Source organism: Narcine bancroftii, chromosome 1 (genome assembly GCF_036971445.1).
Source record: "Narcine bancroftii isolate sNarBan1 chromosome 1, sNarBan1.hap1, whole genome shotgun sequence".
NCBI classification, from domain to species: domain Eukaryota; kingdom Metazoa; phylum Chordata; class Chondrichthyes; order Torpediniformes; family Narcinidae; genus Narcine; species Narcine bancroftii.
In genome coordinates this window covers 203,257,225-203,277,110 of record NC_091469.1, presented here as the reverse complement: position 1 = coordinate 203,277,110, position 19,886 = coordinate 203,257,225, and the positions used below count along the sequence as shown (strand labels likewise).

General features: G+C 42.7%; 1 protein-coding gene across 1 annotated transcript in view; it reads left to right on the top strand.

Annotated features, from left to right (window-relative positions):
• LOC138753607 (adhesion G protein-coupled receptor D2-like) overlaps positions 1 to 19,886 on the top strand; it is a 122,010-nt gene that overhangs the window by 87,429 nt on the left and 14,695 nt on the right. Inside the window, exons 6-12 of the mRNA XM_069916849.1 lie at positions 501 to 568; positions 4,479 to 4,509; positions 7,045 to 7,290; positions 8,625 to 9,263; positions 16,796 to 16,900; positions 16,975 to 17,060; positions 18,468 to 18,749. Of these exons, the coding sequence (XP_069772950.1) occupies positions 527 to 568; positions 4,479 to 4,509; positions 7,045 to 7,290; positions 8,625 to 9,263; positions 16,796 to 16,900; positions 16,975 to 17,060; positions 18,468 to 18,749 (1,431 nt within the window). The 5' untranslated portion in view covers positions 501 to 526. The remainder of the gene's footprint in view (positions 1 to 500; positions 569 to 4,478; positions 4,510 to 7,044; positions 7,291 to 8,624; positions 9,264 to 16,795; positions 16,901 to 16,974; positions 17,061 to 18,467; positions 18,750 to 19,886) is intronic.

The following is a 19,886-nucleotide window of genomic DNA, read 5'->3' as shown; positions in this document are numbered from 1 at the left end:
AAGTCAATGGAAATACTCAGCCCATCCAAGACCTGATGCAGCGGACAAGAGTCCAACAGTGACTGCATCTCTGCTCGCCATCCGAACTCAACATGCAGAGAACAACAAGCAAAAACGGTCTGTGTCTATGCAAAGTATCTGTCATTTAAGATTTTATATTTGGATGTTAACAACTTTAGATATGTCTAGATGTTTAGTTTTATTTTAAATTCTAATTTATGAGTGTAAAAATATGCATGGGCTGGCAACTTTATTGCTGAGTAATGTTCATGATTTCCTAATACGTTTGGTGCATTCATTCTGCTGGATAGTAATCCTATTTCAAAGGTTTGAACTGCTGCCTGGAGTTTCCATGAGACCAATTAGGTTTTACTGTTCACTGTGCAACTGTAGAGTTGCAATGTTTAGGAATGCCCATAAATGCCCAGTTCATAACCAGCTAACCATCCAGACTCATTGTGTTAAATTTTATTTTCATATTACAACCTTCATTGTAACAGGGGACTCTTGCAACTGTTGAAGAGAAATGTGTGGATCAACCATTAAACTTGGGGTCTGTGTACTTCTGGTAAGTTTATTTCATAATATTGTGGGATATTCAGTGTATACAGATCATTAGGTCTTTGAAGTTGATGCTGGTTTAATGGAAGAAGAATCTAATCAGTCCTATTACCCAGCACATTACTCACAAACCTGTCAATCCTTTTCCCTAATTCCGTTTTGATAGCCATAATTGAATCCGTTTCCCTTGGCCTTTTAAACAGTGAAAACTGAACCTTGAGAAAGAGCAAAGAACAATTCAGCACAGGAACAGGCCCTACGGCCCATATGTCTGCAGGGAACATGATGCCCAAATTAAACTAAAACTCTGCTGATTACTTCCTTTATTTCCTACATATTCCTGTGTATATCTGATGCCTCTTATTTAAATGCTGCTATTGTATCTGCTTCCACCACGAGTCCTGCCAGCTCGTCCCAGGCACCCACCACTATGTATAAAAATATTGTCCCACACATCTTCTTTAAATGCATGACCTCCAGCATGTGATTTCTTTAGCCTGGGAAAAAGATTCTGACTATCTTCCCTATTAATGCCTCAATAGTTTTATAAGCTTCAATCGGGTCTCTCCTCAACCTCCAATGCTTCAGAGAAAATTACTCAATTTTGTTCAACCTCTCCCCATAGCTCATATACTCTGATTCAGGCAGTATCTTGATAGACCTCTTTAGTACCATTTTCAAAGTCTCCACATCTTTTCTGTAATGAGGAGATCAGAAATGTGCACAATAGTCTGAGGACAGCCAAGTGCACTAGGATGGCAAACTTCTACAGATGTGTAGTGGCTGGCTGCATCATGGTTTGGTATGGAGGCACCTATACCTCTCATTGGAAAGCCCTGCAAAAGGTAGTGGACACAGCCCAGAATATTACAGTCATAAGTAAAGAAAAATAGTGGGGAGGTCATGAAGCATATAAGGATAACCGAGGAGGTAGTGATTGCTGTGTTGAAAAAGATAAAGGTGGATAAATCTCCAGGACCGGACAAAATATTCCCAAGGACACTCAGGGAGGCTTGTGGACAGATAGTGGGGCCATTAAAAGAGATATTTAGGATGTCACTGGCCACGGGGGTAGTGCCAAAGGATTGGAGGGTGGCGCATGTGGATTCGCTGTTTAAAAAAGGGTCCAAATGTAAACCTGGGAATTATAGGCCCGTGAGTCTGACGTCTGTGGTGGGCAAGTTGATGGAAAGTGTTCTGAGGGATGGTATTTACAAATATTTGGAGGTACAGGGATTGATAGGGAGTAATCAACATGGTTTTGTCAGGGGTAGATCATGCTTGACAAACCTGATTGAGTTTTTCGAGGGGGTTACAAAAAAGGTTGATGAAGGGAAAGCTGTGGATGTGGTCTATTTAGACTTTAGTAAAGCTTTTGACAAAGTTCCCCACAAGAGGATAGGAAAAAAGGTGGAGGCATTAGGTATAAATAAGGAGGTTGTGAAATGGATTCAGCAATGGTTGGATGGGAGGTGTCAGAGAGTAGTGGTAGAAAATTGTTTGTCCAATTGGAGGCCGGTGACTAGTGGAATTCCTCAGGGATCGGTCCTGGGTCCACTATTGTTTGTTATATATATTAACGATCTGGAAGTAGGGGTGGAGAGTTGGGTAAGCAATTTTGCAGATGATACAAAGATTGGTGGTGTTGTGGACAGTGAGGAAGATTACTGTAGATTAAAAGGTGATTTAGGAAGGCTGGAGGTGTGGGCTGAGAATTGGCTGATGGAATTTAATACAGATAAGTGTGAGGTGTTACATTTTGGAAAGACAAATCAAAATAGATCATATGCATTAAATGGTAGGCTATTGAGATGTGCAGAGCAACAAAGGGATTTAGGAGTTATGGTAAATAGTACCCTCAAGGCTGATACTCAGGTAGATGGTGTGGTGAAGAAGCCATTTGGAATGTTGGCCTTCATAAATCGGAGTATTGAATTCAAGAGTAGGGAGGATATGATGAAATTGTACAAGGCATTGGTGAGGCCAAATTTGGAATACCGTGTACAGTTTTGGTCACCAAATTATAGGAAAGATATAAACAAAATAGAGAGAGTACAGAGAAGGTTCACAAGAATGTTGACAGGATTTCAAGGTTTGAGTTACAGGGAAAGATTGTGCAGACTAGGGCTTTTTTCTCTGGAGCATAGAAGATTGAGGGAGGACTTGATAGAGGTGTTTAAAATTTTAAAAGGGACAGACAGAGTAAATGTGGATAGGCTTTTTCAATTAAGAGTGGGGAGATTCAAACTAGAGGGCATGGTTTAAGGTTGAAGGGGGAGAATTATAAGGGGAACATGAGGGGAAATTTCTTTACGCAAAGGGTGGTAGGGATGTGGAATGAGCTTCTGGCAGACGTGGTTGAGGCGGGATCATTGGTTACATTTAAGGATAGACTGGATAGTTACATGGAGAGGAGAGGACTGGAGGGGTATGGACCGGGTGCTGGTCAGTGGGACTAGGAGGGTGGGGATTTGTTACGGCATGGACTAGTAAGGCCGAACTGGCCTGTTCTATGCTGTAAGTGGTTATATGGTTATATGGTTTAACGTGTCCCACAATTGGGAAAATCTACATGGAATGCTGCTGTCAGAGAGCAGCAGCAATCATCAAGGATCCACACCACCCAGGACATGCTCTGTTCTTGCTGCTGTTATTAGGAAAGAGGTAAAGGTGCCACAAGACTCGCACCACCAGGTTCAGGAACAGTTGCTTCCTGTCCACCCTCCAGGGGGTGCAGTGCTTAATTTTTAAGTGCTGGAGCTCACCAAAAATGGCAACAAGGAGGTCCGAAGCTGCCTCCTGAGGTGCCGGAGCAGCACTCCATTGAGCTCCAGCAGCACTGCACCCATGCCACCATCAGATTCCTAAACAACAAACTCAATCAGAAACTATTCATGTAAGGACTCTCTCTTTGCACATCATTTATTGGATTTTTTTTTGTATTGCACAGATTGTTTGCACTTCCTTGTTTTACATTTCTCTCTTTTGTATACGTACAGTTTTTTTGCACTACTGATAAATAGAAATTCGGTCTGGCCCAAAGGAAAAGAATCTCAGGGTTTTTGTGATGTCATGTACGTACTCTGACAATAAATGTGAACTTTGAACTCTCTATTTTATGTACTGTTGTCTTTTTTAATTCTGTTAAGTTTATTAATATAATTTATTTTACAAATACCTATTCAGTTGCAGCAAGTAAGAATTTTGGTGAATATGAACATTGTGCAATGCACCGTATATACTTGTGTAATAGTCGATCCTGCGTAATAGTGAAGCCCCTCTTTTTTGGCCCAAAATCATGTGTTTTTCATATGACCCATGTATGGCCCATAAGCTCCCGACACCTCAACCATGAACCTTCGCCTTGTCCGCCCTCCCATCTGAGCTTCCAATGCCTTGACTGAAACCTCGCCCCAGCCACCCACCAACCAGGGCTCAGGATGCCCTGGCCAGAGTCTCTCTTCTATGCTTTGACCACCCACCCACTGGAGCTTCCAATGCCTGGCTGTCCACCCATCCGAGCTCCTGACGCTCCCACCAGGGACTTACCACCTGGTCCTGGCCAACTGAGCTCCCAACACCTTGAACGACACAGGTAATTACCGTGGTCAAAAGTATGACCTGTGTAAAAGTCGACCCCTCCAAATTTGACTCGAAAAGTTGGTCCAAATAACTTGACTATTACAAGAGTATATATGGTATATGATGATAAACTCATCATGAACATTTTATATAGCTTCAAAAGAAGTTTATTAAATGTGGTTCTGTTCCCAAGGAAATTGTCATCAATTATAAATTGAATTTAATTCTCGGATGTTATCAAAAATAGTGATTTGAATTTATAAATAAATAAAATTTAAGATGAAGCTGTAATTCTTTCAAAGATAACAATTTTGCTTTCTACTTTCTTTTTGTAGGCCTGTTGTTTGGATGGAGTCCACTCACAGGGTAAGGATAATAAGTGTAGGTCTCTCTGCTGCCTCTCTTCTGGTCCAGATGAACAGTGGGGCAGATGATGTAAATATATTGAGAATGCAAGCTGTAAGATTTTAGGTTCTATGTGGTCTCGTTGTATATAAATGCTCCTAAGGTTCCTGCAGTTTACTGCATATGTCCTAACAGAATTTGACCTCTAAAAATGCACTACCACATACTTGTCTGGATTAAGTGCCATAGTGTCAGAGTTTAGCAGAACCAAATTTGTGTGACCATTGTTTCCTATTAACTGCAACATGCAGCCTTTAAGGAGATGCACCACATTATAAGCAGCTCCTTATTTAGCTTTCACTGAATGAATGGATGCTGCAGTCTTTGGAGGAGGTGGGAGTCAGAGTATGTGAGGGACTGTTTAAAAAATACAGATGCTGGAAATCTGAAATAAAAACAGTAAATGACAGTAAATCTCTGCAGATCGGGCATCATCTTTGCAGGAGAAACAGGTAAGAGAAAATTGTCACTCTCACATCAGTCACAATAGACTGGGAAGATGTTGCTGGCTAGAAGCAGTCACCAAAAGTAATGCAGCCTCTGAATAACTGCAATGTGGGGGCCCATAGCACACACATCCATGTCCTCTCCACCTGTGCCTAGAAGCTGAAGGATAGGTGGATGAGTACGGAGTCTGGGTGACCTCCATGTGAACAGCAAGTGGTTTGTGGGATCAGCAGCAGCATTCTAGGAAGCTGAGATGGACCCAGACCCAAGGGTCACAGGTCAAGCTGAATTTGTATTTGAGGTTAGAAGAGAACAAAGATCTCATGGGGGACAAGGGATGAGATTGGTTGTTGACCCTTTATATAATTACTTTCTGTGGAAGTGGTTTTTATCAGTCCTGGTTATTAAATAAGATTTCTGAAAATAAAAATCGTAGGTTCTCACATCATTGCAGATGAATTGCATGAGTCACTTGGCAGAGTTGTACCTCAGAACAGAAATGCCACTATCCAAGACATCTATAAAAGTAAGAAATGCTCTATTCTTGCTTAGCCTGTCTGGCAACAGCACAGCATCTTTATTTCCGGAGTTTGGTCAATGAATGTGCATCTTATTTTACATGTGCACCAGGCATGATTTAGTTTGGTTTTCACCTGGGCTGTCATTTCTTTTGCTGAAATTGATTGTTATTGTCAGCATTTGCTTGACAAATCAATTGAGATTATAGATTCACAAATATGAATTCATACTAAAATGTGAATATTTGATTTCCCAGCTGAGAATTAACAAATTAAAATGTTGCTAAATTTATTGTCTTTTGTAAAATACTGTTACAGCATTTACAATAGCCATGTGGCTAAGTCACTGGTTGACGAACCAGATATCATTGAACCAGAGAAAAAGGTTCTTGGCAAGAATTTAAATTTAATTAAACTGGAATTTAGAAAACAACTGGTCTCATTTATTGTAACCATGAAACTATTTGCTTTGTCATAAACCCTAATATCTTTCAAAGAGGAATTTTGCTGTCCTTAATTTCTTTTAGTTCATATATGATCCCAGACCCACTATGGTAACAAATATACCAGTCTCTCATCATTTGGGGATGGACATTGCCAATGAGATCCACACATGGTTAACAAGTAAAATAAATTTATACAGGAAAACAATGCTTTATCCGGAACCCTTGGGGGACAGTGTGTTCCGAATTTCGGATTATTCCAGATTTCAGAAAGCCAGATTTAAGCCCACCCGAATTGTGCTGCCAAATCCATCCCCACCCCCTTCCAGTCGCGCTGCCATCTCCCCACTCTCGCCCGCCCGACTCATGCTGCCGGTTACCCCCCCTCGCCTGCCCGACTCACGTTGCTGTCTCTCGTCCGCCTGACTCGCACTGCCAGTCTCTCTCCCCACCTGCCGGATTTTGAAGCTTTCCGGATTTTAGATGTCCGGATAAAGGATTGTGTACCTGTATAATGCTGAAATTGTGAAGAAAAGAATAGCAGAAAACACTTAGCTGGTCAGGCAGTATCCGTGAGGTAACAGAGTTAACATTTAATTCAGCAGCCTTTCACCAGACTGAAATTGTTATAGGCACAAATTTCTATAATATTGATAACTCATATTAAGAAAAAAATATGCAAGGTATTTTTTTGTGATATATATTTTAATTTTGTTGATTTTGATTGGAAATTGATGGATAAGCTTTATATGTGAGCTTATATATTAAGCTCAGAAAGATCTCCACAAATACCAATTAAATTTTCATTATGACATTTAGTTATGTATTCTTGATGTAACTACATTCCCAGGTAGGAAGGAATGTGGAGTATAAATACTCAAAGTAACATTACTTGATTTTGTTCATCAAGAGAAGGAGGATCATTGTTGTAAAGAAAAATTTAAGCTATATGTTTTGAAACTGCCCCAAACAGTCTTTATCTGCAGATAACAGAGCTCTGAGAACAAATGATCTGTGAAATCAAACAATGCTGAGAATGAGAATGCAAGTTCTTGGCTGCTAACTATATTTGCTCTCCAATTTCACAGATTATAGTCATTCATTGGAACTTCATTCATCATACCACGTTTATGAATATATAGCAACACCCTTGAAATGGCAGCATGCATCCAAATATTGTGAGCTACGCTTTGGCAGCCTGCCTGTTGTCAGAGATGTGGAAGAAAAGAGTGTTATGTTGGATCTGTTAGCTTCTCAAGGTGTTAATCAACAAATATGGATGAAAGGAGAACTGAGTGAGACATTGGAAAGGGATAAAACCATGGGAGAGAACAGTAAGTGGAAGAAATTTCAGGAATTTTTGTTGTATGTGAACATTAATTCCAATGAACAAATATTGCCTTTTGGTGAATCTCCAGTGGGTACTGTTCATGATTGCTTGAGGATAGATGATTTATTTTGGTGCATATTTTGCAACAGGAAAAATAAGGGAGACTGAAGCCTACAGTCCATCATGATGTTAGGGGTGGGTGGACTGAATTGGAAACATTGGCAGCAATCCATTGAGAAGCAGACAGGACCATTCTACTGCGAGACACCAGCACGACAGATGCTGGAATCTTGAGAAAAAATTAGATACTGGAGGGACTCGGTGGGTAGAACTGGTCAGTCAATGCTTCGGGTGAGGACGCTTTATTTAGACTAGTAAAAAGGGTGTGATATTACATATAGAAAGGGGAGAGCTGGGAGGGGCCAAGAAATGATAGGGTATTGGACAAAAGGAGAAGAGGTAATATATATGAAGGGGGTGGGGGAAATAAGTCAAAAGATTAGGTGCTCTTCCTTAATTTTTATGTAGAATTTCAATGCATCATGTAGGAGACCAAGGACAAAAGGAAAAGTATGGAGTGAGTCAGAGAATTACATGTACAGTGGACTGAATGTTTAAAAGACATTTGAGCAGCTCATAGACAGGAAAAGTTTGGAGGCATATGGACTGCATTCAAATAAATGGACGAGTTGGGCCAAAGAGCCTATGGCTGTGCTGTCACGATAGGCATCCAATGAATGTCAAGGGCAGGTGATTATTCTCTGTTGGCAGAGATGTCAGTGCCTGGGACACTGGTGCAAGAGGAAGAATAAGTGTTGGTGAGTGTGAAAATGAAAATGTGAAAATTTGTGTCAAGGAGAATGAGTGTAATGTGTGAGTGTAATGATATGTGCGGTGAAGTGGTGGGGTTTGATTGGTGTCATGTAATGTGACTTTGCTGTGGCTGTGTTACTGGAGAATGTTGGGAAGAGTGTAATGGGAGAGTGCAGGGAGAAGTGTAATTGGAGAGTGCGGTGAGTGTAATGGGAGTGTGCAGAGAGTGTAATGGGAGTGTGGAGAGAGTGTAATGGGAGTGTGCGGTGAGTGAAATGGAAGTGTGCGGGGAGAATTGTAATTAGAGCACAGAAGAGTTCCACAAAATAATCTCAACATAGAGCTATTTAGGTTTATTAGATAACACAGCAATTAAAATCCACAAACAATCTTTGCAACAAAATATTCACAACAAAAAGATTTTTAACATCAAACTTGTAATAACAACTCTGCACACCTGAGATGTATGACATCTACCATTTACCCTATAAGGTCTAATGGAATTTCTTTGAACATTTACCCCAGGTCTTGATAAGTTTGCAGTGTTGACATTCTCGAATAAAACAGACACCAAATATGCGAAGATTCTCAGTGTGCTGCCTTCCATGTCAGCTGTTACAGCCTGTGCAAGCCTTCAGTGGGATAACAAAACCAATACCATTGGCACAGTATTTTCTTACGCTGTCCCAGTGTTTATGAATGAGTTTCAGCTGCGTGGTCACATGAACGATACGGGATTTATCCAGTTGGCCCTGATCGTACACGGGCACCACACACCTTACCGAAGTGTGCTTAGAAGTGATGGACAGTGGCACCACATCTGTGTGACGTGGCACACAGAGAAAGGTGCCTGGTCTTTTTATGCTGATGGCCAACTGGTGAGTTCGGGAGTGGGTTATTACACCTCGCACCTTCTTGCTGGAAATGGAATCTTTATTATTGGTCAAGATCAAGATTCATTGGGAGGTGCTTTCAAACAAAATGAAGCTTTTAGTGGCAACATCACAGCCTTGAACATCTGGTCAAGGGCCCTGACTGGAGGAGAGATTGCAGCAATCAATGGGTGCTCCCTCCCACTGCAACATCTCGTCTATCAGTGGGATCTGGCCAACATGGAGATTGAACCCACAGTGGAAATAATGCAAGTTCAGGTGAATTGTTCAGGTAAGTGAGCATTTGGATATTACAAACTTGTGAAGTACATAGTAAATAGTAGCAGGAAATCTCTGCACAGAACTCCCTCTGTATGTCCGATTTGCAATTGATTGTCCCTGCATAGATACTGAGAGTTCTGTCCACTGAACCTCCATTCATTTTAATGGAAAACAACAGCACCAAGAGAAAGAGAAACATTTCAAGCAACATACATTTACTTGTTGTAAATTGAATTCATTTAAATGTATTCATTGGTGCTAAGTGTTTCAATTATGTATTTTCATACTATATTTATCGGACACAGAGACCCTCACGATTCCAGGTTAGGAGGGTGAGAGGGTTAGACAGAATCTATGAGAGGCATAGATTGGGGTGGAGAATAATAAACCTGTCCCCATAGCAGGGGTGTTTAAAAACAAGAGGGTAGAGGTTTAAGGTACAAAGTAAGAGGTTTAAAACTTATGAGGAAAAGCTTTTTTTCTCAGAAGGTGGTTGGAATCTGAATGCACTGTGTGAGGGATAATGGTGGCAGGCACTCTGACAGCATTTAAGATGAGCACTTTATCATCAGGGCCTGGACAAACAGCAGGTAATTGGGTTGAGAGTGCATAGGCATGGAAATAGTGGGCTGAAGCGTCTGTTTCTATTCTGTCTATCTTTATACCTCTACGACAGCCATTCTCAATTTTTTTTTTGGCTATGGTCCCCTTAGGACTCTTCTCAAAGATTATGGGCCCCCTTTCCTGTGAAGCAGTCAAATTTAGTTGGTTTCTTCTGTACTTCTCTCCTACTGATGACATAAAAATCATGAAAAATATATTATGATTTCAGTCCATGCCCCCGCCTTAAATTTGCTGTGGTCACCATTGAGAATAGCTGCTCTATATAACAGCTGTATAACAGTTTAATTGTATAACATCTTTGACAGCCAGTTCCACTCAGGGATTTGGGGTGGTGTGGTTTCATTTATGCATAATTTATGTCTGTTCGGCTATTCCAGCTCCCAGATCAATTCTATCAAACCCATGACCCCTTTCACTTCCCAAAACCTATTTTTTGTATGCCTGTCCTCATTCCCCCTGCTACCCAACTATCTCAGGGGTAAGTTACAGTGGCTGATTAACCTGCTAAGCTGCATATCATGAGCACAGAGGTGGGAAGCGGAGGGGGAGGGCGGGAAATCACGTGGTTACAGGAAGAACATGCAAACTCCAGCAAGACAACTCGAGTCAAAATCAAACCCAGGTCACCATACCACTAAGGCATTGTACTACCTGGTTAACCAGTTGGGAAAACCAATTCCCAATCTATGCAGCCAAGGTTCCATGGATCCCATTCCTTATGACTTTCTCAATGAGCTCTCCTTGGGGACCTTGTCAAATGCCTCACTATAATCCATATACACCATATTTACTGTGCTACCTTCATTAATTTCTTTCTCACCTCTTTTGTTTTAATATTAACATTAAAACTTTGTTTAAAATCTAGATAGGTAACCTGCCAGAACATATTATGCACTGCTCTCCAATTTGTGAAAATACCTGGATGTGAATCTTCACTGAACTTTGGTCCTTTTTTTAAAAAACTTTCTTAGTTTTGCCAGAATTATTTTTGTTAGGATGCTGCAAAGCAATAATAAAAAAGAATATTCAAAGTTTGTTAAGTGCACGTGTTCAGATGTATGGGGTTTCTGATCTCTGGCGGTGGGGTGTGGGTATGGGCTGCACATTTTCATAACAACCATTTGAGAGGCATTTCTTAAAGCCTGCCATTCTGATTAAGCCTTTGGTTATCTGGCTTTGTACCTCCTTGTATTGATTGGCATCAACTTCTTTTGTTAATGCTGCTCTGAAGCTTCTTAGAACATTTTTTGTGTGTGCAAAACACTTTATAAATGTAAACAATTATAACATGTTCGACAAATGCTGCAAAAAGCACATCTTGTGTGTTTTGTGCTGAGAATTCATAATGGATTTTGTGGTCAGCAGGGATCTTGGAGAGATAAAGACTGGGGTAGGGAGTACTGTGGAGGAAACAAAAGTTGAAAACAAGTTTTAAAGTTGATGCGCGATAGAACTAGGAGCCACAGTACATCTGTGAATAGAAGGATAATAGGTGAATGGGATGGTGCATATGAGGTAACTGGACAGCAAAGTTTTGATCACTTTGTTTTATTCTCTGTTACAATTGTTAATTTAGACAGAATTTGTGAGAGCAGTAGTCTGCACTCTCTGGTCAGCAGGGAAAATGTTCAACACTGACTTTGATGTTGCTATCCGCAAAGGCCAAGCAGACACTTCCTCTTATTTTCATGCCAGTTCCAGTGGACCTCTGCTACTCAGCCTCATTGGGCAGGCCAAGCAGCCAATCACAGGGAAGAATCCTTGATAAGCAGCAAATTTGAAAGAAAAAATACTAACTTCATTAACATTCCATAAGACAGCAAAATAAAGATTGGAGTAAAGTTGGACAATGAAATAATATAAACGAGGTGTAAAAATTAAAATTTTATTTTAAAACATTGAATATGATTAGTTTTTAGTGTGAAAGGGAGAATGTTCACAGTAAATATAGTTTAGTGCACCAAATAAAAAAACTAAGTTACATTGCATTTAAGATACCGAGACAATTTCTCATAACAGTCAGAATAGATTGTAACCCTGGAACTTGTCATTAACTCAGTGGTTTTGCTGGAAGAATTGTAAAGCCGAGGACCCCAGGGAGCATGGAGCAGGAAGTTGCTCCAAGACCTGGAATCCTGTGTTTACTGTTTTTGTCTGCTGGAAAAGCTCCGTCAAATTTCCTCCTTCACAACAGCCTCGGGGCTGCACTAATCAGAACTCCAGCCCATTAAATTGGGGTACAAAAGAATCTAGTAATATGGCGCTCAGAACCAAGAAATTTGTTCAAAACTAAATTGATCGATTGAATTTTTCAGTAATATCACAGTTCTTTTTGATGGTTGTTGTTAGATTAATAGCCAGAGGTTTGATTCTGAGACAATGACAGCTCAGGAATTTAATTAGATAAATTTGTGTGGTGCTACTACTATTGTGTATAGATGTATATATGTGCAGCCCCCCCCTGAACCTGTGACTCCTCCCTCCCAGATATACCCATAAAGGCTGTCACACCCAAACCCCTCCCTCAGCACCTGGCTTGGAACTGGGCCAGCAACATGCAAGCTGTGCTGACACTTTAAGGAGATTAAATTGTACTACCAATCAACCACAATCAAACAGAGAGTCATGATTAATAGGCTTTAATCACCAGGGCTGTGGCTTTGCTCTTCTCCAAGAGGAAATGAAGATTTTGTCCTTTGGGTTTTCAAAGTTTTCCATGTTGCTCTGCTTCATGGCACTGCCCTCTGAGCTGTATTCCTCTTTGGTTTAGACCATGGACAAGGTAGTATGGGCAGGTAAATTAGACACTGACCCCAAGGACCCAGAGGCCTCGACTAAATTCGACCAGAGGGTGCAGTGCCTCATTTCTTTCATCAAGTCAGTCACTGGGTTTTCCAAGCAATAAGAGACTTTGCTACTTTGAGGCGATGGAGTTCCCGTAGAAGAAATACTGGGCCCTAACGAACGTAATACACACATGATTCCTCCTGGGTGGCTGAAAACAAGCTCTGGTGAGTCGATCGATGAATACATGCGGGCTCTGTGGCAGCTGGGGACAAACCTGTGAGTGCTGAGAAGTCTCTGAGGCTGCCCACCTCAAAGGCCTAATACAAGACACGTGCATGGCTGGATTCAGCTCTGGCTATATCAGACAGAGGCTACTAGAAAAAGGCAATTGGAGTCTGTAGGAGGAAGTGGACCTGGCGAAATCACTGGAGACTGGGTAGCAAAGTGCAGAAGCATTCTCCTCAGGTAATGCAGCCACTGCATGGGGGACACAGGCGTCGCCTTCTTGGGACGCAGTGCCCCATATCACTACTGCCGCTATTGAGCGCCAGAAGTGCTATTTCTGTGGGCATGGGAAGCACTTCCATAAGAGCTGCCCAGCCCGAAGTGCCATACGCTCTGCTTGTGGGAAGAAAAGGCACTGCACAAAAGTGTGTAGGTCCCATCCTTCCCCCAGCAGCGCTGCGTGCGGCTGACAGCCAACGCCATCTTGGACTGCCCCACTTCCACCTTCACCTCAGACATCACTTCCAGTGACCAGGGACAGATCGATGGGGCCCTGGGGTCGACAAGTGGGGCAGCGCCACTTCCGGTGACATGGAAGATTTTGTCCTTTGGGACAGCATGGGGCAGCCATCTTGCCAACACTACAGCAACTTAGACAGTGACCACACGCTCACCTCCATCATCTTCAATAAGATAGCCCATACCACCTCGCCAAAGCCATGATGAATGTAGAGGTAAATGGCCACCCTACAAACTGTTTATTCGACACCGGAAGCACAGAGAGCTTCATCCATTTGGGCACTGTACACCAATATTCACTCCTAGTGACCACAATGCAATAAAAAGTTTCCCTCACCTCCCAATCCTAATTGGCTAAGATCAGCGGCTGCTGCACCGTGACGCTGACGGTATGGGGCACTGAATACAGGAATTTTAAACTCCTGATCACACCGGTCACACTGGTACTGGATTTCCAGTGCCAGCTACAGAGGATCCGCATGCAGTTCAACAGCCCCGACCCACCCCTCACGGTCTTCAACACCAACTGGCTGACCCCCCCTTGAACACGACCTGTGGCTCTCTACTCTCCAGGTCCCCCCACTGTGCCTGTTCGAGATCCTCACCCCTGACTGCAAGCTGGTAGCCATTAGGAACAGATGGTACAGCCCTGGAGATAGGGCCTTCATTAAAGTGGAGGTTAAATGATTCTTAGTGGAAGGAGTTATAGAACCCAGCACCAGCCCATGGAGAGCCCAAGTAGTGGTGGTAAAAAGCGGAGAAAAACAATGTTTGGTCATTGACTACAGTTAGATCATAAACCGCTTCACCCTACTAGATGCCTACCCTCTCCCCCGCATCACAGACATGGTCAACAAGATCGCCCAGTTTTGGGGGTTTCTCGACCATCGACCTTAGGTCGACTTATCACCAACTACCAATCTGGCTAGAGGACAGCCCTTACACTGCCTTCGAGGTGAACGGCCACCTCTACCACTTTCTCTGCGTCCCTTTTGGAGTCACCAACAGGGTCTCAGTCTTCCAGAGGCCGATTGATCCCATAGTTGATGACTATGGACTCAAGGCCACATTCCCCTCTCTGGACAATGTGACCACCTGTGGCCATGATCAGGACCATGACGCCAACCTCCACAAGTTTCTCCAGGTGGCCAAAAGCCTCAATCTGACCTATAACCAAAAGAAGTGCATCTTTAGCACTTTGAGGCTGGTTATCCTGGCTGATTGGTGGAGATGACGTCATTGGGCTAGACCCAGACTGCATGCGCCCCCTGTTGAAACTCCCATTACCCCAGACCCTCAAGGCCCTGTCCAATAGCACACAGCTTCCACTATGGCATGGGCCTCTTCTCCTATTATGCCAAGTGGTCCCCAATTACGTGGACAAAGCCCGCCCCTTGATAAAATCAGCCACTTTCCCCCTGTTGGCAGAAGCCCAAATCCCAAGGTGATGATGCACACTGTAGATGAATCCACCCACCCTTCCAAGTGGAGAGTGATGCGTCCGACTTTGCCCTGGCCGTCACTCTCAACCAGACAGGCAAGCCCTTGGCATTCTTTTCCAGAACCCTCCAGGGCCCTGAGCTCTGGCATTCAGGCATTGAGAAAGAGGCCCAAGCCATAGTGGAAGATGTGTGGTATTGGAGGCACTACTCGGCCAGAAAATCATTCACCCTGCCGACTGACCAACATGCAATCGCGTTTACGTTTAACACAAACAGCAGGGAAAAATGGACGACAAGATCCTGAGGTGGAGAATTGAACTCCACAACAACCTCTGCCATCTCAGAGTCACCAGGCTCTACCACTTTGTTAGAGCCCGCAACCTCCCCTATTCAGTCAAAGACATCAGGGAGTTAACACACAATTGCCCAGTCTGAGCCGAGTCCAAACACCAGTTCTGCCAGCCGGACAAAACCCACCTTGTCAAGGCCACCCGCCCCTTTGAGCGGCTGAGCATAGACTTTAAGGGACCCCTCCCATCTACCAACAGGAATGTGTACTTCTTGAACACTGTGACGAATACTCCCGCTTCCCCTTTGCCATCCTTTCACAGACATGACCATGGCACTGTCATGAAGATGCTACATGGCACCTTTGCTCTGTTCGGATACCCACGTTGTATCCATAGTGACTGGGGATCCTCCTTTATGAGTGAAGAGCTGCACCAGTACCTGTTGGCCAAGGGCATAGCCACGAGCCAGACCATGAGCTATAACTCCCTGGGGGAATGGCAGTTCAAGAAGGAAAATGTCACCATTTGGAGGGCAGTTCTCTTAGCTCTTAAATCAAGAGGATTACCCACCTCCCGGTGGCAAGACAACCTCCCTGACATGCTCCATGCCACCAGGTTCCTTCTCTGTATGGCCACCAACACAACACTGCATGAAAAACTCTTTTCCTTCCCCAGGAAGTCGACATCCGGAACTACACTACGGTCCTGGGTGACGAAGCCTGGGCCGGTGCTGCTCTGAAGGTATTTCAGACACCAAAAAATTGACCCTCTGGTCAAGAAGGTCCACCTCCTCCATGCCAACCTCCAATATACCTATGTGGAGTATCAGGATGGTCAATAGGACACTGTCTCCATCCGGGACCTGGTGGATGCAGTAGACCCCCCAACTGACCAGACAATCCCCTCCCCCGGTAACCCTGACCAACTGACCCCACCTGATTTTGCGCCCCAAACTCCAACTGACCCAAACAACATGACTGTACCCACATTCCCTCGGCCACCCGAGGCACCACCTGTTGCGCAAGACATTTCCTGGGAACTGACAGCTGTGCCACAGCAGACCCTGCAACAGTCGTATTGACAGATGAGACCAGCAGACAGGTTGAACCTGTAAGGGACTGTGGAACTGCAATGAACTAAAACTACACCACCCTGCCACACTTTGTTAAAAAAGGAGGGATGAATGTGATGTTCTACTATATGTGGTATTTGGGATGGCCCTACCCCTGGACCTGGTACTCCTCCCTCCCAGATATCCCCATAAAGGCTGTTACACCCAAACCCTTCCCTCAGTACCTGCCTTGGAACTGGGCCAGCAACATGCAAGCTGTGCTGACACTTTAAGATGATTAAAACCTATTAATCACAACTTTGTCTGACTGCAGTCTATTTGTAGTATAATCTAGAATTAGAGTTAGGTGTATGTAACAGGAACACGGCATTGCAACATTAAAACTTGTCAAGCTCACTCGTGTCACATAGAGAACACATCTGATGTGCTTCTCCTGATCTCCAGACCCACCTCTCTTGCTGACTCTTCAGTTCAGGGGCAAATAGTGCCAGCTTAGACCCATTCCCCACATCACAGAAAGAAAAGAAAAATGGTAATTTCTGTGGCTAATTACTGACAATACAATTGTGTTGCTTTATTACAGCAGCCAATGTTTTCTCAAATGAATGTCCAACGTTTCACGTCTCTGGAGTTGAAAACCGACACAACTGTGAGGTTCCCCTCTCTTTCTTCTGCCAGTTCAACAAAGGTCAGTGAAACAAAAGACACAGCCTTCAGACTTTTATTGAATGCTGTGGAATCATGTATCACTTTCATTTCCAGACACATATCTGAAGTTGAAGAAGCTTGAATCAGATTCAAGAAGCTTATTCAAGACTAAATTGAATGAATTTTCCAATAACATCACAGTAAGTTCCTTTTGATATTTATAGCAAGATTAGTTTAATATTTCAGCAGTTTTTCTGACTCCTGTTATATAAGACAATTTTTATAAAACAGTTATACCATTCTTTTTAACAGTGTCAGTGACACCTTGGAAAGAGGAACTGAGTTAACATTTCAAGTCTTCAAAAGATATTGTTTTGGGTCTTCAATCTGAAATGTCCATGTTCCTCTTTCCACAGATGCCGCCTGCCCTGCTGAGCCTCTCCAGCAATTTAGTTTAAAACTAGCAGGATACCCAAGTTTACCTGGGAAATAAAACACTCAGTTGTTGTCTACATAGTTGAAACAAAATACCCCAAAAAACTTCATGGTAATTCTCAGCAGACTCTTCTGGCTTACTCATGGAATGCCTAGCAGCATCAGCCGTGAGGAAGGCTTGGCATTGTTCCTCAGTTTCCTGCTTCCTGCTTCTTGTTTGTCTGAAGACTTGTCTTGTGGTTCTGTTTCCTGCTGCCTGCCCCTTGCCTGTCTGGAAGCCTGAGCACTGAGACGGGTGTAACAGAACATTTCCATATTGCCATCTTTGTTCCCTTGGGCATGTTACAGGATAGCTGCTGGGCCCAGTGTTGAGCCCAGGATTGGAATGAAAGGTTGCTGCAGCATGTGAATATGGAGATCTAGTCACATTAACATACACTGCAGCTAGCTAAGGCTCGGTAGCGTATGATGCGATAGCTACGTTCGATATGACAGTAGTGTGTAAGAGACTTCTAGATAGACAGTTGTATATGCAGGGAATAAATTGTATACAAGCAGCAGAGTTTTGGTTTAATTTTGGTATCATGTTCAGAGCAGACATGGGCAAAATGGCCTGTTTCTGTATGGAATTGTACATGTTCTATGCTTAACAAAGTCACCAGGTGAAGGGACCACAATCATCCCCATTAAAATCAGAAGAACATTGGAAATAGGAGCATTTTCACTGTTCAATAAGATGACGGCGGATCTGATTTTGGCCTTGGATCTACTTTCCTGCGTGGTCCCCATGACACATCACTCCCAGAAATCCAGTGATCTCTCTCCCTCTGCCTTGTACACATTGAATGACTCCTGCTCCATCTTTCTCAAGGCTAGCAAATTCCAAAGGTTCTCCACTGTCTTTGCAGCTCTTTCTTAAGTGACCAATCTTTTATTCTGAAACTTGTTTTTCCTTTTATAGCCCTTAGAGGGCAAGGATCCCCTCAAAAATCTCATTCATTGTTGTATCAATAAATGTCTACAAACAATTGTCAGAGGGTTAATATTATTATCCACATTATTGATTGCAGACAATGTCAGGCTATTTAGTATTAACTCTCATTATTTTATAGTAAAAACAGAGAGTGATGTGCCCACAATAAGTACAATTAACACAATCTCTTCCTGCACAGGTAACTGAGTACATGTCATTGACCAATGTCAAACTTGTGCACAGTGTTTCTGAAGCAGAGGAGGTGCTGAAGGCTGTGCAACAGGTCTTGAGTGTTGAAAATACCACTCTGCAAGTAGCTGACCTGCTAAGTGTTATCAGCTTGTTACAAAATGTTGCAGACATGGAGGTGGATGCAAGTGACACCAGCGAAGATCCGGAAGACATCAGTCAAAGCTTTATAGATGTGGCTGGTGAGATTCTTGATGAGCATCATGCAGAAAGGTGGAATGAAATCAGTGAGGTAAAAAGTAACTTTTCTTTATTGGATTTTTAATTTTAATTGTATTTATTTATAATGTTTTACAGCACGGTGGAAGACAATTCTGGTTATTTAAACCTGTGCTGCCTTAATTACATCCAAATTAATTTACAACCCCGTACGTTTTAGAAGGTGGGAAGAAACTGGAGCACCCAGGGAAAACCCATGCAGGCATGGGAAGAACATACAAACTTCTTACAAACAGCACTACATTTGAACCCAGGTTTCTGGCACTGCAGTAGTGCCACACTAACTACTATCTGTTAGAGTTAATGGAATTAAATTGAATTGTTAATTGTCACATGCATCAAAATACAGAGAAAATTGTTGGTTTGTGTGTTATACAGACATGTTAACCTTTACACAGTATATCAGGTAATGCAAACATAAAAATATGGTGCAATAAAGCAAATATGTAGAGATTAGTGTTAAAGAGTCTTTTTCTTTTTCTTTGGAAAGAGTAAAGTATGGTTAAACAGTACTTATACTCATGGGCAGTCTATTCCAGATGCCGATAACAGCTGGAAATAAACTGTCCTTGAATCCAGAGGTACTTGTTTTCAAAATTGTGTATTTTGTGCCCAGAGGGCAGTGGGGGGGGGGGGGGGTGGAGGTGGGGTGGGCGTAAGTTATTATGACCCGGTGAGATTGAGAAAGGATACTTTGAGATACACCATACTTTATGGGGAAAGAATCATCAATCAGTCCACACTAAACTGGCATTTTACTTGGAAGGTTCAAATGTATTTATCATTCAAATGTATGTCTTTATTTTTCTCACAAGTGTGAAAATGCATTGTTTCCCTTTTGTCCAACATAGCGTGGAGGCAGATTTTATAAGAGCCTATTTGGCCCTTCAACCCTGCTCTGACACTTAATTCCCAGGTTGATGCTTTACGTCCCCCTGTTAATCTTTTCATTCAATTTCTTTTACCTGCAGAAATCTGTCAACCTCAAATCTTGAATATATTCAATGATTGAGCATTCACTGTCCTCTAAAAAAGAGAATTCTATGAATAAAGAAGTTAATCCTCATCTCAGTCTTCAATGTTTGAACACGACGATGAGGCTATTCCTGAAATCTTTTGGCTTGGGATATAACCTCACAAAACCTCCCCT